Raw genomic sequence first — 27,961 nt, 5'->3', positions numbered from 1 at the left:
TAAAAAGTGAGAATAGCTCACATCACCATCCATTGATGAGCTTGGATGGTGCATGGGCACTCTGAGTGACCCACACCATGCTTGTAGAAACACAATCCACATGTATTGGAAAAAAATATAGAAGATGCCAAACATTCTCAGTGGTGAAAGTTACCCAATGGTGTTAATCAAATTGTTTCATCAGGGCTTTCGGTAATTGGCTCCAAAAGGTTCTTGGACCAAAATCAATGCATGGAGATGCTAAAGAGTACCGTGTAATCAAGTAACTGTACCTTGACTACCACCAGTAAAGTCTCCTGTGCTCACTACACAGACTTCTAATATTTTGAGATTAAACTATCCCTGAATGGTGGCAGCCCCCAGTCGCTTGGCTTGAACTCTAACAGGGAAGTAAGAACCTGGTCTGCACCTTTGTACAAGGAAGTGTCTAAATTGGGGTCCGGAACCATCACTACCCACCTGCAAATCCCCACATTACCACAAGTCCACCCAAGCAATAAAAAGGTAAGCCCCCTAAGTGCGTAGTATCAATCCCAACCAATGATATGAATTAAGAAAATTCTCTAAATTAGTCAATTACAAAATTTCAAGTACCCTTGAAATTTTTCATAAGGGGTATTCAGCTATTCCCAAAACAACAGAACTGCGCCACTCTTCAAGAAGCAAGTTTTCTTCAAGGTGCTCTCTCTCTCTCTCTCAAAAACATATGCATCCATATCATATTTTTGCTCATATGATAATCATAACAACATGATCATGAGGTTATGATCATCCTATCAGTGGATTGGACAGTGATCGAGGGAGTGGGTCCCACAGAAGGTGTCGTAAAGATATTGTGTACATCCCCACTGTCCATATCCAACCCAATTGATTGGATGGTGCTAATGGACATGGTCATATTGTAATAATGAAGATATGGATCACACAATATTTTTCTGACATATATTTCTCTTTTTTTTTATGTTGCAAATATTTCTCATTGCCACATCACTATAACTAGGAGATTTGGAAGTAACATGTCCCACAAAAATGTGAACTTCAGTTGTGGATTGGAAAACAAACCAAAGCAAAACTAGCTTAGTTCAACAATATGCACTTACATTCCAGCATTCTTAGCAGCAGCCACTCCAGAAGGTGCATCTTCAAATACCAAAATTCTATCCTGATCAATAGGAGCACCCTGAACCAACCACAAATTATTGCTTATATACTTATGATTAAGTAACACCAGACGCTAATGTCATCAATGAACAAACAATCCCAAAACATAGCACTCAAAAGTGAACAAACATTATTATAGAAGTACAGTTCCAATACCTTAAATTTTTGAGCTGCCAGGAGAAATATATCTGGAGATGGCTTTCCTTGTTTAATTCCCGGATCATCACCACAAACCACATGATGCATCATGGAGATCTTTTCCTTATGCTTTGTTGTCTTCAACTCAAAATGTCGTCTGTGAGAACTGTCAAAACATATCTTTATATATGAGGAAAACACTAAAGGGATTCATTCTCCTGAATACTTTTTCCTTTTTTATGGGGTCCGATAGTTAATATTCTGATTGACTTATGGATCAATAACATAAAAAATGACATGAGGAGAATTCTACAAATTTAGATCACAAGATATTGACCTTTCAAGGCACTCTAATCTGGCCATTCACTGAATAATAGGGTCTTGCAGGTAGGTTTGTTGATTCGATATCAAATGAATGATGGATAATAAAACTAGATCAATAATAATATACAAAGGGCATTAAGCTTTAATCATGTAGGCGATGGAAACAGTGGTAAATATGGTAGTGGAACCCCTAGAACAGGATATAACCCAGTGGTGGGTCGCACTCTTCATCATTGCCTGCTGTTCAATGGACAATGGTGACCCCAATGCGATCTATTGGAGTAGACATTTTTTTAAGAAACAACAGACCCACTTTTCATGTAGTTAGACATCTAAAACACCATAGTGGTTAGTGGCTTAAATGCACATGCATGCAGGCATGCAAGCACACACACACGCACATGCAGGCAAGTACTTGGGATGGACACAGCAATTCATGGAGCCGCTATAGAATGCCCCTAAAAACAACTTGTTATGGGGATATTTGAGGCTAGTAATTTGGTAGACTTGTCGTAATCCACCTAGTGATCATTTAATATTGAATGTATACACACACGCACACACACATTAAGCTCCTAAACATCTAGATCCTTTTGTCTTGGGCGACTGTTTTAGAAATAGCTCCACATCCATATTGATGACTTTTTGGTGCCCCATTGGGATACAGAATTCTTCACCAAGAAGCCATAGTAATTATTCGGCCTTCCTGGTCTAAAACTTTTTGACAACAGCTTGGTCCCTCCTCCTTCTGGAAGGAGACTCTCAACTGTCATCACTTGGGCTTGAAGAGCATCCATTGTTCCCTGGCTATTAGAACGAATCTTCGACCAAATTTTTGAAATCGCCAGCTCACAACATGTTTTCTTTGAAGCATTCATGAGGAGTGGCAAATGCAGAGGCAGGTCCTAGTAAAACAAGGCACTGTAGAAAACAATTTTTTCATATAAAAGCCACAAGTTTAGGGCTTAAGACTTAAAAATAATGCATCTTGCAACACGTTATTTGGACCATCCACTTTAAAAATTTCATGTGTTTGTAGATCTACGTGATTCAAACTACTTTTTGAAGTTCAAAATTTTATAATTAAAGATGAAAATAGATTCTCAAACCATCCAACTAAATGTTTACATTAAAATTATATATTATGATAAAATTTGGAGGTGCGCCTTACTTTGATTATTTAAGACTTGCAACATTATGTAATATATATATATATATATATATATATATATATGTATATAGATGAATGAGAGAGAGAGGGATCATTAGTAGTAGGTGTCAGTAGCATTGTATTGACATAAATGTACAAAAACCCAAATTATATAACAGTTACCTTGTTGCCACACACATAGGTACGCCATGAGTATGAAGATGACTGATCAAACGGCTCACTCCTATCATCAATTCATAATCATTGACACGATTAGTCATGTGTCTCAACTGTCAACTTCTTAATGCTAGAATTAGTGACTAACGTAGCAGCATATCTGTCAATTGCTTAAGTCAGCTCACTATAAAATAGCACATAACTCTGGTTTACTGTAAAAAGTTGTAGTAGCATGCACTTGGCAGAAGCAACAATGATTTCTGTCCCATGGCAGGAGAGTGCTCTGTGGCACTTGGCTGGCCCTGCCTTAGCAGCAAATAAAAGGGGCTCACATTATACATGTGAAAACTTTTTAGATTTCCATCTTTATGCAAGGAATTACGATTTTTTTAAGGTAATTTCAATAGTTGAGCAGAATGGTACAAATGGGTCACTTCCCCCCTTTAGTTGACTAAAAAACAATTTAGTTTTCACCTCCCCATCATCATCACCATCATAGTATTAACCCAACTATTTGAGGTCGGCTATATGAATCATTTTCTGTTATATTGGATCAAGATTAATGATAGAGATGTAGCAAAAGTTTTACGCTGACTACCAACCTAACACAAAACCCTCCTTTCTAATCCGGGCTTAGGACCCGCAATTTCCTTTTTTCTCAACCCAGCTAACAAGGAAAATTTCAGAACTCGTGACTTGCACAAGTTCTGATAAAAGAACTTGTGAACAAAGAGTCATGTATAACTGTAATCTGGAACGGACCAATTTGAGCAGCTACCAGCTTCGTTGCAAGGAATACCAATGGTAAGTAAAACATTCACAATACACAAATTTAGAACTTTGAGTAGACACATTGGCACGCTTCTAAAGATTATATTATACTATCAATATCCACTTTCAAAAATTATCAATCTTTAAGGGCAAGTTTGGTTCACGTGACATTGTTTTCTTAGAAATCATTTTCTAGAAAAATAACTAATTTCTCACATTTGGTTCGTAACAAGAGTAAGAAATCTTTTTACCTTTGAAATTAATTTCCATGAAAAGTGTTCAAAATCTAAGAAATTGGATTTATACCTATGTAGGTATGATTCAAGTTTCTTGCAAAATAATTGGTGGTGGGGGTGTAAGTAGGGCTGCCATCCGGGCGGGCTGGCCCGAGGCCGGCAACGCCTGAAAATACTCTGGCCTGACCCTGTAAAGCTCATCCTAAAAACAGTACCCAAAAAACCTGCCCTGCCCCGAATAACGTACTATTAAAGCCCGGACCGACCCGAAAAGAATCCATGGGGCCTGAGCCCAGCCCATTAAGAAGCATCATTTTTCTTTTTTTTTTCCTCCATTTCACATTTAAACTTTTCTTTAGTAAAAAAGAAAAAAAAACACATATGCTAAAACATTTTTTAGAAAATTTAAAAAATATTGGGTTTCTAGAGAGAGAAATAGGCATTGGGTTTTTTTGAGAGAAAAAGATAGTTTGGGCATTTAGAGAGAGAAAGAGATTGGATTTCTAGAGAAAGAAGAGAGATTGAAATTTTAGAGAGAGAATGAGTTTTTAGAGAGAGAGGGATTGATTGCTAGAGAGAGAAAGAGAGCTTGGGTTTCTAGAGAGAGAGATTTGATTTTAGTGAGTGAAAAAGAGATTGATTTTCTACAGAGATTGAGTTTTTAGAGAGAAAGAGTGACACTAGGTTTCTAAAGAGAATGGGCTTTTAGAGAGAAAGTGAGAATGGGTTTTAGAGAGGCATGAGTGAATGGATTTTATAGAGGCAATAGAGATTGAGTTTCTTGATAGAGAAAATGGTTTTTAAAGAGAGAATAGATTTTTAAAGAAAAAGAGATTGGATTTCTAGAGTGTGAGAATGGGCTTTTTAGAGAGAAAAAGAGAGATTGGATTTTTAGAGAGAGTTTTTTGAGAGAAAAATAGATATTGGGTTTCTAGAGATAATGGGTTTTTAGAGAGAGAATGACAGTTTGGATTTTTATAAAATATTTTTTAGAGAGAGAAAAATGTGTTTTTAGAAAGAAAGAGAGAATGGTTTACAAGAGAGAGATAATGAGTTTTAGAGAGAAATAGGGATTGGGTTTAGAGAGGCTGGGTTTTTAGAGAGAACAGATTTTTAGAGAGAGAAAGAGATACTGGATTTCTCGAGAGAATGAATTTTTGAGAGATTGGATTTTTAGAGAGAAAATGGGTTTTTTGAGAGAGAAAGAGATTGGGGTTTTAGAGAAAGAATGGGTTTTTCCTACAGAGATAATCGATTTTTAGAGAGAGAAAGAGAGAATGGGTTTTAAGAGAATCAATTTTTAGAGAGAAAAGATTGGGTTTGGGTTTCAAAGAGCGATTGGTTTTTAGAGAGAGAATGGGTTTTTAGAGATAGAAAGAGAGATAGGGTTTTTAGAGAGAGAATGGGTTTTTAGATATAGAAAGAGAATGGGTTTTCAGAAAGAGATATAGAGATTGGGTTTCTAGAGAGAACAAATTTTTAGAGAGAAAGAGAAAAGAGTTTTAGAAAGAGAGAGAGATTGAGTTTCTAGAGGGAGAATAGTTTTTTTATAGAAAAAGAAAGATTGGGTTTCTAGAGAGAGAGATTAGATTTTGAGAGAGAGATATTGGGTTTCTAGAGAAAAAGAAAATGAATTTTTAGAGAGATCTTTTATACACTATCTATCTAGTCCCTCGGGTCAAACTTACACTAAGAATATCGTTTATATATCCCAAATTTTGGGGATGTGATCTCGACAATCTTGCAACCAAACTCAAAGGTAAAAAAAGAAAATTAACTGTCTCTATGTGCCTAAAACGAATGGCAACCCAAGATTGCATTGGTGCCATCCAATTTTTGGAGGGAATGATATTAGATATTCAAGAGCTCAAAATCCAAGTTTTTTCTTTGATAATAATCATCAAAATAGAGCTGAAATTTCATATAAATAAAAACCTCCAAGTGTTCTACCCGAGTAAATACATGGTATGCTCCATCGGAATTATAAGGCACTCTTCACCCTCTGTGTCCTCTCATGCTTTACGATACAAACTTGATTCAACATTGTACTAAAATCTAATGAACTTGGTGAGGTTAATATCAAGCTTATGTGGGAGGGAGAGAGACTATTTTAAGATGAGACTAAAAATTCACATAATAGTGATATCAATATCTAATTAACATTTCATGCCCTCAGAGGGAGGGAAAGATAGAATAACAAATTAAAATATGTTTGGATCTAATGGTTAACTAATATTTGGTCATCTAATTTGTCAGTCATCTTATAGATGGTTAACTTTCAAGATATCATATTTATTAGATAATTAGCAGTGCCCTCTCAACAATATCTGTAATAACAATTAAAAGTTAAAACTAGCTTATATTCCAGATTCCAGGATGATAGATTCCCAAAAAGTTTACGGAAAGAAAACAATTGAAAATCTAAACATTACTATCAAACATGAGAAAAAAAAGTACGTGAATCTAAATCTAAGAAATCAATTTCCTAGGAAATTAATTTACTACAAGAAAACTATTTCACGCGAACCAATTGTGCCCTAAGGAAGCTTTGATTTCCAGAGCTAGGACACTAACAAAATCACAGATTATGATGTTTCTTATAGAAATAGATTTCACAAAAGAGACTTCATAACTGTTATCAGATGCCTTTTTCTGTAAATATAAGAACTCTTAGACAAATTTATGATAGCTTCAGCTAAAATAACTCATAGAATAGGTGGTGCAGATATTCTCTGACTTTAGCTTCAACTGAACACTTATTTGGTGCGCGTGTTCACAAAACATAAGTAAATCTATGAAAAATATCAACATGAAATAAATTGACCAAAATACCACCGAAACGTTTTATGGGTATTTTGGTTAATTTTGCTTTCTCGAATTATTTTTTTATATATTTTTATTAGGTGCGACTCACTAAGATGTACGCACGCTCCAAATTTCATATCATTCTGATTTGTAGAAAAAAAATGAACAATAAAACACTACCAGACAATCGTGACCGTGCGATGTACCTGGCATCAGCTCACAGTTCAAAAATAAGCTTTGAAGCATTTCCTCTCTTTCTTTAAGAAACTCCTCAGGAGAGAGAATGCCATCTAGTCCTGTTTCTTGGACAAAAATTTGAGCAGCTTCTGTTGCCTTCAATCCCATCAATTTTGACTTCAATGACATCTCAAAACGTTTTCCATATCTTGACAGGATTCTTTCTTGGACAATGGTGTAAGACCTCTCTGTGTCTGTAACCATCACATCATACAAATGGTAGAGACATCGAAGCATATTATAAATTTATAAAGTAACCACAAGAACAGAGCATGGCTCAGAGTCAAACAACTCAAAGAAACCATATAGAGGAGATCCAAACAAATACCTTTTCTGGAGGCAAACAAAAAAGCTTCAACTACATCATACTTCTCTTTTGTAGGCACAACATATCTTTACTTAGGTAACAAATGAGTAGCTTCTGTTGCTCACGTACTTTTTTTTCTCAGAAATATGAAAATGGATCGGAAATAGGATATGCAAAAGCAAAACTAATCTCCCATTTCCCAAAGCTTGGAGAACTCATTTTACAAAAGAATGCAAGATAGAGAAAGATATTTATGATCAGATTTAGATTGAAAAAGAGAGGATCATAAATTCATAATGCCTTTATTTGTGTGTATAAATCCTATTTATTGGCAGTGTGGATCGGATATATGGATAATAAATTTAATGAAGATTGAATCCTTCTTCTGGGATTGAATCCCTCTTATGGGAATTTGGTTTATAGAAATGAATGGGTACCTATTTAATCGAGATACTGGATGGTTGTGTTGGGCTAGAGGTAAGCAAATCAACCATTGTGATTGCCTTCGATGACACACTTGCACTCACTCAAGACAATTAGAAGTTAGTACAGATTTAGAAGGAGCAAGAGAGACAAAATTGGATGAATCTAATTCTATAAGAGTAAGGAGGATTTTCAGGGAGATTAGAATTGAAAGAGATTAGCAATGCATTTTGAGGGAGAGCTAAAAGAAATAGGATAGAGATCGACTCCCTCGATCTCAAGAATTTGCTTTGATTTGGGATTCTAAACACTAATGCGGTAATCATATTATTTCAAGGACACATGGCTGCAAGGTAGGCCTTGTGTGAGACAAGGACAAACATACTCACCAAAACTTATAATATTGTATAGATGGAATTCGAAATACCTTTTTTTTTTTTGGGTAAGTAGAATTCGAAATAGCTACCAAGCAAAATAAGCACAACTCTTATTGAAAGGACAAAAGGAGGAAAATCTGAACATCTATGAGTGAGAATCAGGTTTGTAAAGACCGTTGTAAGTTCTAACTATTCTTGCACATACACTTCTTTTGCAAAATGATTGCCAGTCCAAGCAGGGATACACATGAATGTTCAACCAATAGGAATACATTTTTTTTTAAGAAATGCAAACTCAACTATAAAAAAAAAAGGAAAAAAAAAAGAATGCAATGTCATATCTCTATTCACGTTGGCAGGTGTGCCAGCAAAATCTAATAGAGAAATGATAGCAAGCCATCCCCTAAGCAAAACACCTCCTAATAAATGAATGTTAAGTCCTAATCGATCCAAAATTGCTTGGATATGAAGTTATAGTAATTCTAGATCCCGATAGGTTCATGTGAGCAACAATTAAAATTCAGCTGCATTTTCAGTTACTGTTTGCTAAAAGCCTAGAAGTATTGGAGCAAAAGGAAACTGTATCATGGGAAGCGTATTATTCACAACAACTAATCAATTTTTTTTAAGTTCAGAACAATGGTCATATGACCAAGCAGACCACATTAAATACAATACACATTAGAAATGTTTAAAAAACATTAATTTTCTGCTAGAATACTTGGACTAAACCCAAAAAGAAACAACAAACAGTGTTAACAAACACAAGAGACAGAAAATAAGAAACAGCAGTTACCCAATAAGAGCCCGTCCATGTCAAACATAATATGGGTGATGGCTTTCTCAGAGAAAGAAACAGTCCCCTTCTGTGCTTCTTCCTTTTTGTTGCAGTTCAAGGATTGATGTGCTGTGACAGAGAATCAAGGAGATAGTACTCTTCTTATGTTGACTTAGCCAATAGAAAATACAAAAGGACCTTCAAAAGCCGGAAAGTAAATAGAAAGGCACTTATATTTCTAGGTTGAGAAAGCACAGGAAAGGACCCAGTTGCCTACAAGAGTTTCACACCAAAACACGCCCCTACACATTTGAACTTTATAGCTTGTCTTAAACAGAGTGAATACAAAATATAAGGAAATTCACACTAATTTATTACCTGCTCTCAGGAAAAGTTTGGAAGATATTTTCTGGAGTAAAGACTGGCTCCTAAATTGACGATCATCAAAACCTATATCAGGAAACTGTACTTTTGCAGAGCAAAATCACCACATACTCATATGGTCAGTTGGTAGGTTTTCTAAGAGCACTTCATTTGGATAATGATCTCCAATTCCAAGGTTTTTTCTTGAGCTTCAAGAGTACCTTCTTCCTTAAAATTAGACAACAAAATTTTCTGACAACCCAATTATTTGCAGAAAGAAAACAAGTTGGTAAGAGTGCCTTCACATTTTCTTTTCTATTTTTTGATTTTTTTTTCTCAATGAGGCATTTTGGAGTCCATTGTCTAACTTATGTCATTTTACATCTGTCATTTCGGTCTTTAAAATATAAGGGGGGTTGCTTTTGAATTACGCACAGGAAATGAGAAAAATGTTTTCTCATAGTTATCGGAATCTTCTAAGGAGAGGCCGCTCCCGCTCCAAAAGCTCGATTCCACGCTTTGAGACACGAGATCTTAATTCCAAGCATTTCCTTGATTTAGGGATCTCGATCTAGGAAATTGAGGAACTAGATACCGCATTAATGGGATCCAGATTTCTATACTCAAAATCATGGTTCCAAGAGTAACTGGAACCGTGCTTCCACCAACTTGGAATCGAGTATCTTCTACTTCGGTAGCAAATTTCACTAGCACATTTTCAGGTTCATACACAATAGAGTGAGGATCTCCAATTTTTTATAATCTATAAACTTTCTAAAGGCCCTGATTTGCTACATATTTCATAATATATAACTTTGCACACCTTGTGAATCATGACTTGTGACTAGTTTCAAAGAAAGGCAATTAGATATGATAGGGAGTGAGAACGAAGAAGATGGAAGGAGATAGAAAAGATAGTTCAGTTGCTGTTCTAATCGAGGAATAAGGTCGTGATCAATAAGCTTAATGTCCACCTCTCAAAGGACTTCTATCGCTTGAGAGTTGTCACCCAAATTGAGCCACTCATGGGGTTGCCTTATGCTTGATGTAATAACATATATGATTGGAAATATGACGTATCTCTTGTCTATATGTCCTTAAGCCCTTAGTAATCTTTATGGAGGAGAGCTAGTTAGAACTATATATGACAATTTCTTTCCCTTTTTTTTTTTGTCTTTCTAAAGGAAAGCTTATTTATCACACAGCATTTCTTCTTCTGAATACAATCTATCGCAGCATTCTCAAATATAATCATCAATTGAGAGTCAAGGGGAATTTCCAATCCAAGACATAGTTTAAAAACTCGGCCTCCAAGCCACCTAGGCGGCCGAAAAAGCCAAAATGCCGAGGCTAGCCTTAGGCGGGCTTCCTAGGCACCGCGCGTCTAGGTAGCACCTCGACGTAGGCTGACCGAGGGAAGAAAAAGGCCCTTGGCTAAGGGTATTTTCGATTTCTTATGAAATCAAAAGATATACTTCCTAAAACATTTTGGAGCTTGGAGCGTTTGTATAAGAGGACTTTTGGAGACCAAAGATCACTAAATTGGGCTGATATCGGTTTAGGCGGGTGCCTGGCCGCCTAGCCACATAGGCGGGTGCATCTGACTTTTTGAAATTGATCCAAGAATTGGTGCCAAAAATGAGGTCGTGTGCGTACGTGTGCAATTTTTGTAATGGACCCGCATAAGTAATTTTATGGAGTGAAACTTGCTTAATTAAATGTTCAATAGAATTTGCTTCCAAGCTAGAGTACTGTGGATAAGTGATCATTGGGAGCCTCAATCCTAAGCTCAACAAACAGCGATCCCATTTAGTTAGCATTTGCTACTCGGCAGTTATGTAACGCGCTTCCTTAATGTTAGGGATCTCGATTCTGTTACCTCATGATGTATGGAACTCGTTCCCTCAACTATGGATCTTTGAACCTTTCTCACTCCCACATTCCTGCTTCCAATCCTAGAGTTCCCCTCGCTTCCATGGTAAATATGAGTTTTCTTTCTATTTCTCTATCCAACATAAGTCCTTCCAATTATTGGTCTCCAACTTAAAATCTCTCTAAACTAATTTATTGCAAATATCACCATTCACCCTCTTCTATCAAAACTCAGTGCCAATGACTTTTGTGTAACAAAATATCATTACGTCTTTGACTTCTTCGAGTGGGAGCCACATCATTGATGGTGAACTTACCATGGTTGGATCCTATTAAGTGCACCACACCCAAAGTAGGCCACATACGCAAAGCCCTACAAACTAAAAGATCAAGACATCTCCTGTATGGTCATATTGAGTCTCTCCCACAACAAGGTAGACCTGAGCCACCCCACATCTCCATGTTAGGGGCAAAAAATGATACAAATATGCAAGGTATTGTCATTGCTATAGCTATGTCATGCTTGGTTGGATTCGTACCCCATGACCATCCGAGCCTTACAATGAGTTAAATAAAACACGAAAAAAAAAAAGAAATCACCATTGAGTCTTGTTCTTAGACGCTTCCTATTAAGGCATCAGTGGCCATGCCCCATGTATATCTCTCCATAGATCCTCCTTGTTTTTTGGCACTTCCTTATAAGACGCTTCCTATTCTGCATTAGTGGCCATGTATATCTTTCCATAGATCCTCCTTGTTTTTTGGCACTTCCTTATAGGACATACGATATTTGCTCCTCAATATGCATTTTATTATACCGTGTTCCAATGAGTAGGACTGTGCCAAGGGATGAACTTGCAAACATATGTGGACAATGTAATACTATTCTCATTCAAAGCGACCTTACGTTAAGATAGCTTAATAGAGCCTTGACTTCTATAGTGTTGATCCATTCATGGAATCTTTTTCCATTAATAAGATGAATTATTCATCAAACAAAAGAGGAAAAGCTCTTTTGGAGCACCTTGTCTATTGTTTGATTAAGTCGATGTCGAGAATAGTTCCCTAATAACAAGTTTCCCGAGTAAGAACCCAATAAAATCAAAACTAGCATTAGGAGGTTGTGCCTAAGCCACTAAATGACATTATCCTTTGGCCAGTAAATACTCCTCAAGAGAATTTTAAGGTGAGTCACATAAACTAAGGCAGGACAAACTTAAAATTCTTAATTCTCAAGGCCTAGCCCCAGCCTATGGCACATTGTAGAAAAATAGAGCCCAGGCCTCAGTAACAAAAAGAAGCCGTAAAATCAAAAGGTCATGGTGAGATACAGTTCAGCCCCAAGTGAAAGACTACATACAAGCACACCCATCAAATTTGGCTGAAATAGGTTGCATTTAATGTTTTATTTCAAATTAACTTCTATTGATTAATAAAACTGAATCTAAAAAGTTTATTCACCTAATACTAGAATAGTACTTAAGATAGATTTGCGAGGGCTCAAATTTGGCTTCAATCCGAATAAACTTATTCACTTTATAGTACTTATGATCATATTACTATTACTATCTACTCTCCATGGCTACTGAGAATTTTATATTACTGGAAAATAAGTAATTTAAAATAAATGTCTTAGGTCCCAATGGAAGTACAAGATTAGGCTACCGCAGTTATCATAGCTACTGAGAATTTTATATTACTGGAAAATATGTAATTTAAAAGAAATATCTTCGGTCCCAATGGAAGTAAAAGATTAGCCTAGCGCAGTTGTAGTAATAAATGCATACATACATACATGCATACATACATGTATGCATGCATGTATATGCATTCTCGAGTTAAAAAATCAGGAAGATGGTTAGCAGAACCTTTGAGATGCTCAATAGTAAAATCAAAAAAAGATAAAATAGCTTGCCAACGAGCAAATATTTGTTTAGAGACTAAATTTTGCACATCTTTGAGGAGTATATCTTTGGAAGCTTTACAATCTGTGCGAATAAGAAATGGAGTATTTAAAACATCATTTTGGAATTTTGTGACACAATGAACTATGGCTAAGATTTCTTTTTTAACAGTGGAATAATTTATCAGCAAATTGTATAGATCGATCTATTGGTATGATTGTTCCTTGATATATATTATGTCCTAAAAAACTAATTCTAGTCTGAAATAAGCTCATCGTTTTTGCAGAGACTACCAATTTTGCATGTTTATAGCATTTATAAAAACATTAATATGTTTAATATGTTGTGGTATGTTTTCGGAAAAGATTAATACATCATCAATGTATACTAGCATAAAGTTAAAATAAGGATTGAAAACATCATTAATTATTCTTTGGAATTCTGATGGAGCATTTTTTAGTCCGAATGGCATAACACTCCATTCATATTGTCCAAATGGTACATTGAATGTTGTCTTATATCTATCTTCTTCTTTTATCTGGATTTGCCAGTATCCAGATTTTTGATCAAATTTAGAAAAGATGTAAGCATTTATTAACCTATCTAATAAATCTTTTTTATTCGGTATAGGATACCTTATCCATTGAAGTGCTTTATTTAATGGTTTATAATTTATAACTAGTCTTGGAACCCCTCTTTCTTTTTCTGCATTTTTATTTACATAGAATGCAGCACAACTCCAGGGAGAAGCACTTTTTCTTATTAAACCTTTTTTCAGTAATTCATCTATTTCTTTTTTGCAAAATTCTAATAATTTGGTTTTCATTTGTATGGGTCTAGCTTTTGTAGGAATTTTAGTTTCTATAAAATTAGGTTCATATGGTAGGCTAACCATATGTTTTTTCCTTTCCCAAAAGGCATTAGGTAATTCACTACATATTTCATTTTCTATTTGTCTTGTAATATTTTTAATTTTCTCTATAATTTCAGTAGATTCTAATTCTTCTTCTATGATTTTATTTCTTATTCCTTCCTTTAGAGAACAAAGAAACCGCTCTTTATGTTTTATACTATCTTTTACTCTATTTATTTCTTTTATTCTTGGTTTATCTAAGAATTCAAATTTTATTGCATTACTTTCTATGGTTGTTTCTATTCCTGTATTATTTATAGTTATGGGATAGAGTAAAGTAAGAAATGGTACTCCAAGTATTACTGCTTGGCTTAAATCTTTTACCATGATAAATGGAGTATCAAAACAATGTCCATTATTACAAACAACAGCATCTGATAATTTATAATTAATGAATAATCTACTTCCATCAGCAATATTTAATATTTATGTTGTTTTATCAAAATATTTTGTAGGTACCAAACCTTCATTAATACAATTTAAATCTGCTCCTGAATCTATTAGAGCCAAGGATTGAAAATTATATTCTTCTTTTACTATAATTCTTACTAACACAAACCATTTTTTTGTAATAATTTTATTTATCAAATTTACAGATTTATTACTGTCTATTTCTTCTGTTTTGGTTTCTGATGATTCAGGTTCTTCTATTAGGGATTTATTATGAGTATCTATTAATTCATTAAATTCTATTTCATCAGTTTCTGTTATCTCTCCTGAAACCTCATTTTGTAATTCTAATATCTTAATTCTATTTTTCAGTTGTTGTACTTCTAATTTGACTTCATTTACTTCCTTTTTTAATTCTGCAATGGTTGGTTCCTTTTGAAGTGCCTCCTTTCTATTAATTCTTTTTATTATTTTGGCAAAATTATATTCATCAGGGGGTTTTATTAAAGGATTAGGCTTATTTTTTGCTTTGGTGATAATAATAAATTGAGTTATAGTTTCTCGTTTTTCATCTAGATCTGTAATTTTCTCTATTAAATCTAATATTAAATTATCTTCGTTAGATAACATATTACAAGAACATTCTTGCATTTCATTATCAGATTCTCCTATTGAACTAGTCCATATAAGATCTTCATCTTCAATATTTCCTAATACTAGAACTTTCTGTGGAACTATTTTCATCATTATAAATTTGTATGATATCATATATTTTATTTCTAATATTTTCATCCAAGATTATTGTATCTATTTTCTTTTTTACCTTGCAGTTGCTTTTGTAATAACCTACCTTGTCACATTAATAACATACAGGTAATTATTTCTTTCCTTCCTTATATATGTATTTTGGTGAAGGCCTTTTTATGAATTTTTCTCTTTTATTTTTTCTATATATTTTTCTTTCTTTTTTCCTTGGTCTATATGTTTTCTTTTTATGAGGCTTGTCTTTGGATTTTTCAATATTATATCCAAATTACTCACAGAAATCTCCAAGTTCTTTTTTACCAGTCATTCGTTGCTTATCTAATTGTTTCTTTAATTTCATATATGTGCATAGAGCTAACCCTTCTGCACATATTTCAGCAAATAATTCTCCTAGAGTATAAGCAGAATATGGTATTATTCCTCCATGCTTACTTTTAAGTCTATTTTTTACTTTTTCAGCAAATAAATAAGGTAATCCTGTTATATATTTTTCTTTCCAATGATCTAATTGGCTATCTTCTCTAGTTAATAGTCTTGAGAAAAATACATCTTTATACCACTTATAATGTGAGAGTGTAGAGCATCTTAAATTAGATAATAAATCTTCAGATCTGGCTTCTAAGAGGGCTGTACTCCCCACAAAGTGGAGAGTGATGGTACAAATTAGAGTATTAACAGCATCACTTTCGGAATATAGAACATCTTGATTTTGTTCATTTTTTACTGTCCATTGTCTAGTTGTATTTAAGATTTGATTTTTGATATTTTTAGGTAGATGAAAATCCCACCAATGACGTAGCCATCCAGTAAATCCACATATAATGGCTTTTGCTACTTCATGGTCATGGTTTCCTACCATTTTACATGCAGAGGCATACATGGTCATATGTTTCATGGTATCAAGAATTTGGTGTTCAGACATTCCATCAATATTCCAATTTACTATTGTTCTTCCTTAATAGGAAGTTGTATGGAATATTAAATCTTCTTCGAATTGGATATCTACAGGAATAGGTCTATGGTGATATGGTCTAGCTGTAGATGGCTTCCAGTTTCTACTATAGGATATTCTTTGAATATTTTGATCAGAATTATTTTCTGTAAACGCTATTTCCATATTTTCTATTGTATCTTGAATGACTGGTTCTTCCTCTTGAAGAGTTAATGTATTTGATTCTTGAATTATTTTCCCTTTTCCTTTTACATCTTTATCTTTGATTTCTAGTTGGGCTAGTTTTGATATTAATTGATCCATAAGTGTTTTATTATTTTCTCCCATATGGAATCTTTCTTTGTTTATTTCAAGGGGTGGTTTAAATAATAAAGATTTCTGAGATTCTTGTATAGGAGCTGGTCTTAGCATATTTTCAATTCTTAATGTTTGTCTACCTATGGATTGCATATATAGATCAGTATAATTGTTCTGCTCTATTATATGGGGGATTAATTCTAATCTATGAACTATTTCTCCAGTAGTCATCTTGTAGGGGGTAGCTTTTGTTTCTGAGATTAATGTATTGTCTGAATCTTTATCTTTATTAGCTCATCTTATTATAATACTTCTTTCTAGAGGATGGGCACTAGTGATCTTAGTTCCTTCTATTGTGTTATAAGTAGTATATTGGTTTTATAAAGTATTGATTTCAAATTTAGGGATGGAGACTCCTTTTTCCCTTAGAATTTCTGTTAACCAAATAAAAATTCTTTATTTTGTTTCTCAGTCTTAAGAAATTTATTATATTTTTTATGAAATAATTCTATTAGTCTTGGTTTGAATGTATTAAGATACCATGTTCTAATTTCTTTATTTTTTTTAGACAGATAATCTTTTTCAATATATTTCTTATCAATTTTTTGTTCTTCTTGCAGGGTTAATATTTGGAAATCCATTTCAGTATCAGAAAAGTTTGGATCACTTTTAGATTCACTTTGTATCGTTTTATATTGAGGTATTACTATATTTTTTTTGGTTCTTAATAAGCCTTGTATTTTTCGGTTAATAGATGAAGTAGAACTTCTAGATGGTTATAAGATTCTTTTACTTGGTCTTATTTCAGAATCATCTTTACTCATTTTATCTTTCTTTTGATTAGTAAATTGTATTTCTATGTTTCCATCCATATGTTCCATTATTCTATCTGGAATGTTTTTAGAAGGTACTTGAGATTGTTGATTTTCATTTTGTATAGACCAAGATTCTGGTAAAACTATTTCTGACCATTCTATTGACTTAGGTATAATAGTATTAGACTTTTCTATATTAGTTTGGAAGAATGTAGTTTTTCCCCTAGTATCTATTTGCATTACTTTTGGACATAAAGTATTCACAACCTTATAATATATTCTATATATTATAGCACTATTTTGAGATCCTAGGGTCATGTCAAAACCTTGAGTTTTTAAATTTAATGTTAATACCTTAAGGATATTAGGATCATTTATTGAGACTGAATAATTACGAAAACAATTAAAATATATTGGTCCACTGCATAAACTAGATTCTACCATTCCCAATAAGGAATCAGAAAATTTATTATGTTTGCTATCTCTTAAACATATTAATATATAATTATTGAGTCCTAACCTAGTTAAAGGTTTAATTTACTACTTGTATTAATCCTATATGTAAATAATTATAATTTTTATCCTTATGTTTTTGAATTATCTTGTTTGATAAAATTTTCTTGATTACTTGTCACTGATAAAGTCTGTTCTACTGTTTTAATTTCGTAACCTACTTTCAGATTAAAGGTGCCTTGTTCATATATATCTGATATAGGTACTTTAGGTATATTCCAATTCTGTATTTGTTTTTCTATATTCTCAATTAAAATTTCTTCGTTTTTTTTTATCCTAAGAGTATTACTAGACTGGGGTAATGTTTTACTGGACAGATTCCTAATGAAATTTTCCATTATTAGGTTGCGGATGAGTGCTTTCAGACTCTCCTCTTATGTCTTTCTTGACCTCAGCAGCTCTCGTGGCCTTAACGGTCTTCTAGACTGGGTATTACTAGCCTCAACTCTCGGACCAACTTTCTCTAATGGAGAATTTAATTAGGTTTCTAGCCAGTAGAATATTATTTCAGTATAATAATATTCTTATTGAATAAACTTTTTACAGGTCAGGCTCTGATACCATTCTTCGCCAAGATCTACCTTTTTCTAAATAAAATTCTAAATAAATATAAATATTCACCTTTTTCTAAATAAAATTCTAAATAAATATAAATATTCAGACTCAGACTATTATTCTAATATAACCTAAATATAGTAATATTAGAATTATAATAAATAAAGAGAAAGGAGCTATGTCTATTAATAACCAAGTAGAATAGGAAGTTTGATATATCTTTATGCTAAATACTACTCTAAATTGCATTCTGAACTATAATCATTTATTTATATCAAACATGTACAGACTTCTCATTCAGATAGCAAACATAATTACAGACAGCATAATTACAGACTCAGCATAATTACAGACTCAGCATAATTACAGACAGCATAATTACAGACTCAGCATAATTACAGACAGCATAATTACAGACTCAACATAATTACAGACAGCATAATTACAGACTCAGTATAATTATAGACTAATGACTTATAAAGAAAAGTAAGAAGGCTTACAATTTGCAAATGCAATAGCTACAGAATGTCTTCCACTAAGGTGGGCAGTAACTGGGTAGGCTACTGAAGGTACAGTCACACATACACTCAAAATACCTCACAAAAGAAAATAAGGAAGAAAGAGAAGAGGAACTGAGAGTAGCTCTGATTTCAGACGATGCCTGCTTCTGAGGAGTGGCCTATTTATAAGCCTGGACTTGAAATCTTCTTATAAAATCTTTAATTTCCTTTTTGCTATACTTTCCAGGTAGACGGCTGTGATTTCTCCTTAAAAAGTTGTCGACAGACAGGTGGATAAGAGGCTCTACTTTTAGAAAAGAAAAGGAGAGGGAATCTCCTTTTTCTTTTACTTTTAGAAAAGAAAAGGAGAGAGAATCTGCTTTTTCTTTTAGAAAGGAAAAGGAGAGGGAATCTGTTTTTTCTTTTATAAAGGAAAAGGAGAGGGAATCTGCTTTTTCTTTTAGAAAGGAAAAGGAGAGGGAATCTGCTTTTTCTGTCTTATCATATCAGTAGACCTCCAGGTGGCAAAGATGTTGTAGACAGCTGGCGACATCAATCTTGTACAGGTAGCTGTCTTGTCTTGGAACAGTCTTCGAGAAGCTCTTTTTGGATTATTGGGTTATCAGGCCGGGCCGGGCCTAATATAATGTTTGCTTTTGGGAACATCCATGGGCAGACTGATCTTCTTGTTCTTCGGCTTCTTTTTCTTCTTCATTATGAATCTGTGTTGTTTCTGCTTCTTCAGTGAATATTTGTAGTAACTGTTTTTCAAGTTCTGCTTTTGTGGCTTGAGGGTTTTGTTTTCTCATAAGAGATATATATTCTGCTAAGCTATTTGGGTTGATATAAGAATATGATTTATAGGCTACGGGAATTTGTTTCATTTGAATATTTTCTGGTTCTAGATTATGGTAGACAAAGACGTCCCACCATTTTATTGAAATTTTTTTTCCAATACATGGAATATATTCATAATTTTGAGTATTATTTTCTGATATTGCATATGTCCATTTGAGAATCCAAGGAATCTGATATATGGCAATAAAATATAAATGATAATCTATATTGGGATCTTTCCCATTATATTCAATGAATCTGGCTTGGGATAATTGCAGAGGTTCAGGTATTATTTGGGATCCTAATCCCTATATTGCAAACCAATTACGAAACCAGTTTGGGAAAGGGTCAGTGACTGGCATTTTGAATTGGAGGAACCATGTGTGGGAATTATAAATATTTTGGATGGTCAAAACCTTATGCCATGCATCAATATATTCTGAATAACGGTAGTATTTATTTGAGAATTCTGGGGATACTAATTTCTTAGATCTGGAAGAATCAGATCCCCAATCACTGAATTGTAACACTTTCTTTATTTGTAATTTTGAATATGAAACTATTTTCGAATTTTTCTGAAAGTAATGAGCTATGGTAATTGAACCAGTTTCAAGCAAGATCATTTCATACCATTCTCTGATTTTTATTCCATTGGAAGGACTCAGGTTGTTGCATAGATAATATTTTGCAACAGTATTTGGGTCATCAGTTGCATGAATATCCTCTATTATAGAGTCAACAATAAAAGCGGTATCTTCATACTGGGACCTTCCAGCAGTAGTGGTTTTCTTAGGAATTGGAGAATGTAAAAATACTGGGGTCTGAGGATATATATATATATATATATATATATATATATATATATATATATATATATATATATTTGTGAGCCTGCTAGCCTATTGAATAGTATAGAGCACACAACTCATATGCAATCTAGACATATGCAAAAGCCAGTGCCAATGGGGCACCTTTGCATTTTTAATTTCTTCTATAAATACTTTTAAGCTAAAATTTTGTGGAGTGGTTCGCGAAAAACCTAGTTGCACAAGAAAAATAATAAAAAAGCATATGCAAAATAAAAAATGATGAAAACCCCATGCTTGGTGAACATGGCCATCAGACCCATATTGTAGCATAGGCACAAAATCAAGTTCCATATATATATATATATATATATATAATCCTCCAATTGATTAATCTTGACCTTGACATGTACGGATATGCAAGAAAAAAAAAAGGAATTTCATGTCTTAAGATAATGCATCTTGTAACATATTATTTGGATCGTCGATCTTCAATTTTCTGAAGGGTTCATAGACCTGCTCAATTTGCAAAAAATTTGTAGCCTCAAAATTCATAATTGGGGTGAAAATAGTTTTTTATACCATCATAAGGGTTTTCGACATCCAAACTATATTTTTTGGCAGGATTTAGAGGTATGCCTTACTTTGATTGTCTAAGGTTGATGCCTCAGAGATGTGTGCGTGTGTGACTATGTGCCCAGGGGGTTGTTTAACCAATTTTATAGATGACCACATTCATCTCAAGAAACAAACTTATGACAATAAATCTGGAAAAAAAAAAAAAAAGATTTTTATTGAGAGAAAAACTGCAATGCATATAGGTTGAATGCTTCAAGGAAGAAAAGAAAAAATCTTATCAAATCAAGGACCTAGGGGGGTTTTGTTTGACTCCAAATTTTGTAGATCTCTTCATCACCACCAAATGAAAAAAATTTAAAATTAGAAAAAATTATTTTGAGTTCTAAATGGATCATATTTAAAATGGATGCTTAGACCAAATTTTATCACTCTTACATAAATCCTATTTCAAGTATGTTTTCCTTTTCTCTTCAAGAAATCCTTCTTTTTATGATTATGTTACAACTATTCTCTAACCATCTTGTGGCATCAGAACATGTGTATGACTTTCATGTACGAGATTTCCTTGAGCTCCATGTGCGTAATTGCTCGTAATTTCTTATGAGCTTTATGCACCCTCTTGATGGAATTAGAAGTCTCCTAATCATCTATAAGATCAATAAAGAAGAAAACAGTGCATACAGTGTTTCAAAAAGCGGACCGCCTAGCGCCTGGGCGGCCACCTAGGAGGTTTTGAGGGCCTAGGCGCCTTAAAAAAGCAGTATACCCTAGGCGCCCAGGAAACCAGCTAGGTGGCCACCCAAGGCCTGCGCCCCGCCCAGAGGCGGAAAAAACACTCGATGCGAGGCATTTTTTGTTTTTTTTTAATATTAAGGGCTCAAAAATGTGGGTTTTAGGTTCATTTGAACCTAAAACTCATTAGAGCCCATTTTAGAAAGAGAAAGCCCTCAAAAAACTAGTTTTTGGTGATTTCTTTAGGCTCAAAGGGTTTCTCAAAGTTATGAGAAATTGATCAAAACATAGCCCATTGATATTAGATTTAATTTTTGATATTTAATAAATCTATTGGGTTTTTTTTTAGAAGATTTTGAGTCCTTAGAAGCATCTTTGGAAGTTTGGACATTGAGCAATCAAAGTAAGTGACTTTTTTTATTGCTTGTATAAGTTGTATTATTTTGAGATGTCTTCTACGAGATCTAATAGGAGTGGTGATCCCGGTTGGAAATATGGCCCAGATCCTAATGATAAAAATTGCATAAAATGCAAGTTTTGTGAGAAGGATACAAAAGGGGGTATAAACTGGTTCAAGAAACATCTTGCCGGTATCAGGGGGGATGTTGCCCCATGTAAAAAGGCTCCTAATGCTGTTAAATAGGAAATAACCAATTTTTTTAGTATGGTAAAAATGAAAAAAGATGAGAGATTTGCCTCTATAGCAAAAATTAGGTATGGGGTTCAGGTCAATTATGATGATGATGATAGTGATGAGGATCAGACTGGAGAGGGATGTCAAGAGGTAGAACAATACATTATTAGGGGGAAGGGAAAGGGAGTTGTAATTTCTTCAAGTTCTGGGAGTAAGAAGCCTCAGGTTAGAGCCCCTATGGATAGTTTTTTGCCTCAGCCTGACCCTAAGGCTGCAGGAGAGAAAACAAAGAAACAAACCACCATTGAAAATAGAATGAAAAAGGAAGAGAGAAAGAGCTACTTATTATATTGCTACATGGTTTTATGAGGCGAGCATTCTTTTTAATACCGCTCGCCTAAGCAGCTTCTATGCCGCGGTAGAAGCAATTGGCCAATTTGGGCCTGAGATGAAACTCCCAACCCCATATGAGCTTTCAGAGTCTCTTTTGAAAAAAGCGGTGAGTGTCAGAAAGGAAACTGTAGAAGTTAAGAATGATTCATGGGCTCAGTATGGGGTTTCTATTATGACTAATGCTTGGAGTGATAGGAAGAGAAGAAGTCAGATGAATTTGCTTTTGAATTGTCCTTTAAGAACTGTTTTTTTTAGGTCCATTGATGCCTCTGATCATATCCATGACGCCCATTACATATTCCAAGTTATAGAGAAGGGAATCAAGGAGGTTGGGAAGCATCTTGCTATACAGGTTGTCACAAACCATGCTGCTCCTAATGTTGATGCAGCTAATTTGTTGCACATAGCTTATTCTAGAATATTTTGGACACCATGTGTAGCACATTGTATATACCTCATGCTTGAGGCTCTTGACGGTTTAACCGAGATATCAGGTGCAATAAAGAAGGCAAAGTCAGTTATAAATTTCATTTATAGCTACCATCTCACCCTCAGCATGATGAGTAGATTTATAAAGAAGAAAGAGATTGTGAAGCCTGAGGTCACGAGATTTGCGATCTGGTACTTATGCCTAGATAATATACATTCAAGGAGAGTGCAATTGAGGCAGATGTTTACCTCGGATGATTGGAGAGTATACAAGTAGTCCAAGGATCAGGTTGGGAAAAAGGCGAGAGATATTATCCTTTCTAAGGCTTTTTGACGAGGGGTGAAAAGCGCTCTTAAGGTATTTTTTCATCTTTTCAAAGTCCTTCGCATGGTTGATAGTGACAAGGCTTCTGTGGGCTACATATATGAGGCTATGGAGAAATGCAAAAGAGAGATAGTCCAAAATTTTAATGATGATGAGAACCGCTACAAGTCTGTTTGGGATTATTGATGAGAAGTGGGATAGGTAGCTACGTCGGCCAGTGAATGCAGCTGGTTGTTATTTGAATCCCATTTTTTTATGTTGACAAGGATATACACACAAATGACACAATTATGACTGAATTTAATAAGTGTGTAGATGTGTAAGTCTCGGTTCCTGATATCCAGGATATTATATGTGCTACTGAGCTGATAAATTACAAGTACTCATTAAAGCTTTTTGGGAGTCCAATGATGATGAGGCAAAAGACCAAAATTGATCCAGGTAGTAATAATATTCTTAAGTTCATCAAGTTCAACTGTTCAAGTAATCAAGTTTCATTTTTACAATTCTATTATTTATTTATGATTTTATTCTATATATTTGTAGCCGATTGGTGGAGCCAACAAGGGTGTAGTTCACCAAATTTACAAAAGTTGACCATTCGGATCTTAAACCTAACCACTTCCTCATCCGGTTGTGAGCGCAATTGGAGTACTTTTGAAGGGGTAAAGCTATAAGGGTAATTTGTATAATTGTATTAATAATATATGAACGATAGATTTTAATTAGTTTCATTTGATTTTGTTAAATTCATACAAAGAGAAGGAACATGTTTGCATCAAAGAGGCACAATAACCTAGTCTATGTCGAGTATAATCGATTCTTGAAGGACAAGTTTGCTAAAAGAGATAAGAGAGATCCCATCATATCAAACAATATGGGCAATGCTATGGAGTGGTTAGTTGATGATGATGAGGTCGAGGGGCATGAAGGATTGACATGGAACATGGTCATGGATGCTTCAGGGACATCAGCTGACCCTCCTAGGGGCATTAGATCTTCTGCACAAAGGACGAGGGTCGAGGAAGAGGAGGAAGAAGAGGCAGATTTAGAAGAGACGGAGGAGGAGGACCAATATGTTGAGGAGGGTGATGACTCCGATGAATATGATGCCAATGCAGCTGACCCTAATTTTTCTGATGATGAATGATGAATGTTGAATAATTATTAAACTTTGAACTTTGATTGAACTATTGAAGATTCTTTTGAGTCTTCAAGTATTACTTTTATTTTTGTTTTCTTCCTCTTGGTTGTGTATTGCGATGGATTTGTAGTTCTACTGGTTTGGTACTATTTGGCAACTTTGGTTTGCTAATTTGGTTGGTAAATTTTAAGTTTTAATTGGATAAAGACCGACTTATGGTTATGCTTATGGAGTGCGTGTAGTATACTTTGAATTCTGATGTACCCTAAATACTTAATTCTTATATTTTGTACAACATAAAACTGTAGAATCCTTTTTGGATTCAACTGGGCCACCCAGGTTCTGGGCGCCCTCCTAGTCGCAGGCAGCCTAGATCCCCCAGGCAGCCTAAGACCCGCCTAGCGCTTTTTGAAACTATGAGTGCATAAAAGCATACCTTCAACATAAAATTAACACACTTTGGTTAAATAAAGCAAAACATTGGTATTGCTAAATAAAACTAACATATAAGACGCAACACAACGAGTTTTACAGTCAAAGCAATGTAGCCATATAAGACATAACAATAGAAATTACACTTCTATAATAGTCACCACAAGTCTCTGCTGACATTAATGATAGCCAAAAATTGAGAACCTTTGAAACCAATGGTAGAAAGTCGAAAACTAAGCCTCATATTGAAGAGTGAAGACACACTAGCATTTTTCAGAGACCTTTCTTTAGGAGAAGTGCTAAAAAAATGACAATAAGGGCAGTTAAAACATAGACACTGAAGACAAAAGATATAAGAGCTTCAAACACACAAAAAAGCTCAAAGACTGTTGTAGCACTAATGGAATTCAATACGATGAAGTAAACTTCAGTATTTACGTAAGAAAACTATGAGAATAATAGCATGGGGATTACCATGAGAAGTTATAGCGGATTTTTGTCCAGATGCAATTGATGCTACTACAGTCCCCATTCTTTCAGTTTTATCCAAGCTCCCCTACAAAATATTTACCACAGATATAAAATTACCTCCAAGTAAAAATTCAAGCTCCTCCTAAGAGTACACCATGATAATGGATCCTTGACCTAGCCGCAAAATAAGGCAAACTCGAGGAGTATTTGGCTTTTTTTGTGGTTATTTCTAAGCTTCAGTAGGGGGAGAAATTACTCTTTATTTATTAACTTTATTTAATTAATAGAGAGCTATGATTAAAAGGGAATGGACAGTAAGGATTTCACAAGAACTTTCAGGGTTTTCTGGTTCTTTAAATATTTCTTACTACATGATTTCAGCAAATGATTCTAAACTTTATTTCGAGTACTTAGAGATAGTGAATCCTTGTTGTGGATTCCTAGTTTCACTTAAAGTTACTGGATTTTGAAATGGCATTTTTGGAACTTAATATCCATTGTTTTAACAGAAAAACAGAAGCGGATCCCCAAATTCGCATCCAAAAGATCCTTGTAAGTGGCTCTTTTTGGCCCAGGGAGTAAGTGTATGGAGTTCTATAGCAGGAGTATGCAATAAGGCCCTTTAGAGAACGATTATAAACTTTGTCTTGAGAACTCTGTAATTAGTGGATTTTTTAGGTAAATGTAGGATATTTTTTTTTCCCTTCTTTAATTGATCTCCAATTTTGCTTGCTAACATCTTGAGAGTTTAGCGAGTCATGGCGAATTGTGAAGAATCATTATTCTAATTTGAAAAACAAAATATTCAAGAGATAGAAAATAGCACTCACATTTGCTTGAATCAAATGCCTCTGGATGTTTTCTGGTCTTCCCAAGCCTAGAGCTGCCATGTTCGAGAGAGTGAGATGAAAATCGCAGAGTAAAAATATGGAAAAGAGGTAAACATTCACCAAATAAAAAGAGAGATCGATCGAAATCAGAAAAAATGAAATGGAATTCGGCTAAGAGAGACGGAGAGTACATTGCCAGTAAAGGAAAAAGATGGTACGATCGTAAGGGGGAAGGTTAATTGCTTATTACCAGTTAAGGAAAACCATGGTATACTGGACGTAAAGAGGCCTTGCAACCATGCTTCTTGGGTGTGGCTTTCTCCGTCAGAATGAACTAGGGTTAGTTGGAGCGTCCACTCCCTCCACTCTTTTCAAATCCGTACACAGAGCGTCTCCTTCCCTTCCTCAAAGTCCGTCGATACCCCAGCCACGTGAGTTGGGTCGTTAAAAGAGAAGTAGAACCCCAAAACCGTTTTCCGTTTCTTGAAAAAACACAGAGGAGCAGAACATTGGTTGCGCGTCTTAAAAACTATCATTTTAGACCATTTTGTGTGATTGTGGTTCTTCAGAGATCATTAACCTTTTATTCTCCATTTCATTTCCAATTGGCTCGTTTTATTTGGCATCCGCTCTACTCATTTATGTATGGAAAATGGTTTAATAGGCCCGCCCTATTAAAATAAGTAAAATTTCACCTCATACCTCATCAAAAATTACCATTCAAGTCTTTAAAAACCTTTTAACGGAGGCTGCAAAAAAAATTAGGATTTTAAATTTTAAAAATAGTATATATTACAACAAATCATCTAGACCATCCATTTCGCTCTAGAAATAAGTGTTCATCGATCTTTAAGATCAGTACTGTTTTTTGAGTTTCAAAATTTATTATCGGAGTTGAAAATTAATTTTAAAGCTATCATAAAGATTTCTAATGCCGAAAGAGCTTTTTGGATGAGGACGTAGGTGAGGCTTTATTTTGTTCTCATAAAGCCTAGGCCCTATAGAAACTTCATCCTTTATGTAAGGGTGTTGTTTGTATAGAGCCGAGTCTAAACAATGAGTGAAGTGCACCTTCAAATAATGTCGAGAAATGTTGTTTCAATAATAGAAATTTTTATAATAGCCTTAAAATATATTTTCATCTTCAATTATAAAATTTAAAACTTCAAAAATAGTATAGATCCAGCATATCTATGAAATTTTGAAAATCTTGAAAATTGACGGTCCAAAAATGCTTTGCTAGATACAATATTTCCAAAACTTGAAATCTTTTTTTTTCTCATGTTCATGCATCTTGTTGTCGAGATAATCAATTTGAGGATACTTGGGCATTAAAACAATCTTTTCTAATGAAAAATTTGAGGTGGGCTCTAATTTGATTGTTTAGAGGCTCAGCTCTATATAAATTTTTTCCTTCATTTATGTAAGGGTGTGTGGTTTGTATAAGATTGCAACCTTGCAATAGAAAAAAGGTGCACCTACAAACTTTGTGATGAGATATAATTTTGGTGTCAAAATGTCTTCGAATGGTAATAAAAATTTAAATTCCACAAATAGTTCCAATCAAGTATACTCATAAACGCATGAACATCTTGATAATAGACGGTCAAAATAATGTGTTGCAAG

At 34.3% G+C, this 27,961-nt stretch overlaps 1 protein-coding gene across 10 annotated transcripts; it reads right to left on the bottom strand.

Moving 5' to 3' along the window:
* Positions 1–81: 81 nt before the first annotated feature.
* LOC18427534 ((DL)-glycerol-3-phosphatase 2) lies at positions 82–26,982 on the bottom strand. Of its 10 annotated transcripts, none has more exons than XM_020663230.2 (10): positions 26,586–26,982; positions 26,336–26,388; positions 25,509–25,590; positions 8,903–9,013; positions 6,969–7,193; positions 3,154–3,252; positions 2,957–3,017; positions 1,318–1,465; positions 1,101–1,180; positions 82–459 (listed from the first exon to the last, which is right to left on the bottom strand). In XM_020663230.2, exons 3-10 carry the CDS (start codon positions 25,564–25,566, stop codon positions 318–320), a joined length of 924 nt encoding a protein of 307 aa, XP_020518889.1. In that variant the 5' UTR covers positions 25,567–25,590; positions 26,336–26,388; positions 26,586–26,982; the 3' UTR covers positions 82–317. The 10 variants fall into 10 exon arrangements, with proteins under 10 accessions (XP_020518889.1, XP_020518890.1, XP_088706070.1 ...); XM_020663231.2 differs by having other exon boundaries at positions 26,527–26,610; XM_088849944.1 differs by lacking the exon at positions 8,903–9,013 and having other exon boundaries at positions 26,586–26,979.
* Between the last annotated feature and the right edge of the window lie 979 nt (positions 26,983–27,961).

The sequence above is a fragment of the Amborella trichopoda genome, chromosome 10 (assembly GCF_054954075.1).
Source record: "Amborella trichopoda isolate Santa Cruz 75 chromosome 10, AtrichopodaSantaCruz75HAP2 v2.0, whole genome shotgun sequence".
NCBI classification, from domain to species: Eukaryota; Viridiplantae; Streptophyta; class Magnoliopsida; order Amborellales; family Amborellaceae; genus Amborella; species Amborella trichopoda.
The sequence above is the reverse complement of the archived record's forward strand: the minus strand, read 5'-3'. Positions and strand labels throughout refer to the sequence as shown.

Excerpts from the sequence above, each read along its gene's own strand:
- LOC18427534 (XM_020663229.2), bottom strand. The coding sequence starts at position 26,395 with ATGGCAGCTCTAGGCTTGGGAAGACCAGAAAACATCCAGAGGCATTTG. Across the intron at positions 7,194-8,902 it reads CATGGACGGGCTCTTATTGG|ACACAGAGAGGTCTTACACC; the intron begins GTAACTGCTGTT and ends TGATGGTTACAG. Across the intron at positions 1,181-1,317 it reads TGGCAGCTCAAAAATTTAAG|GGTGCTCCTATTGATCAGGA; the intron begins GTATTGGAACTG and ends TGGTTGGTTCAG.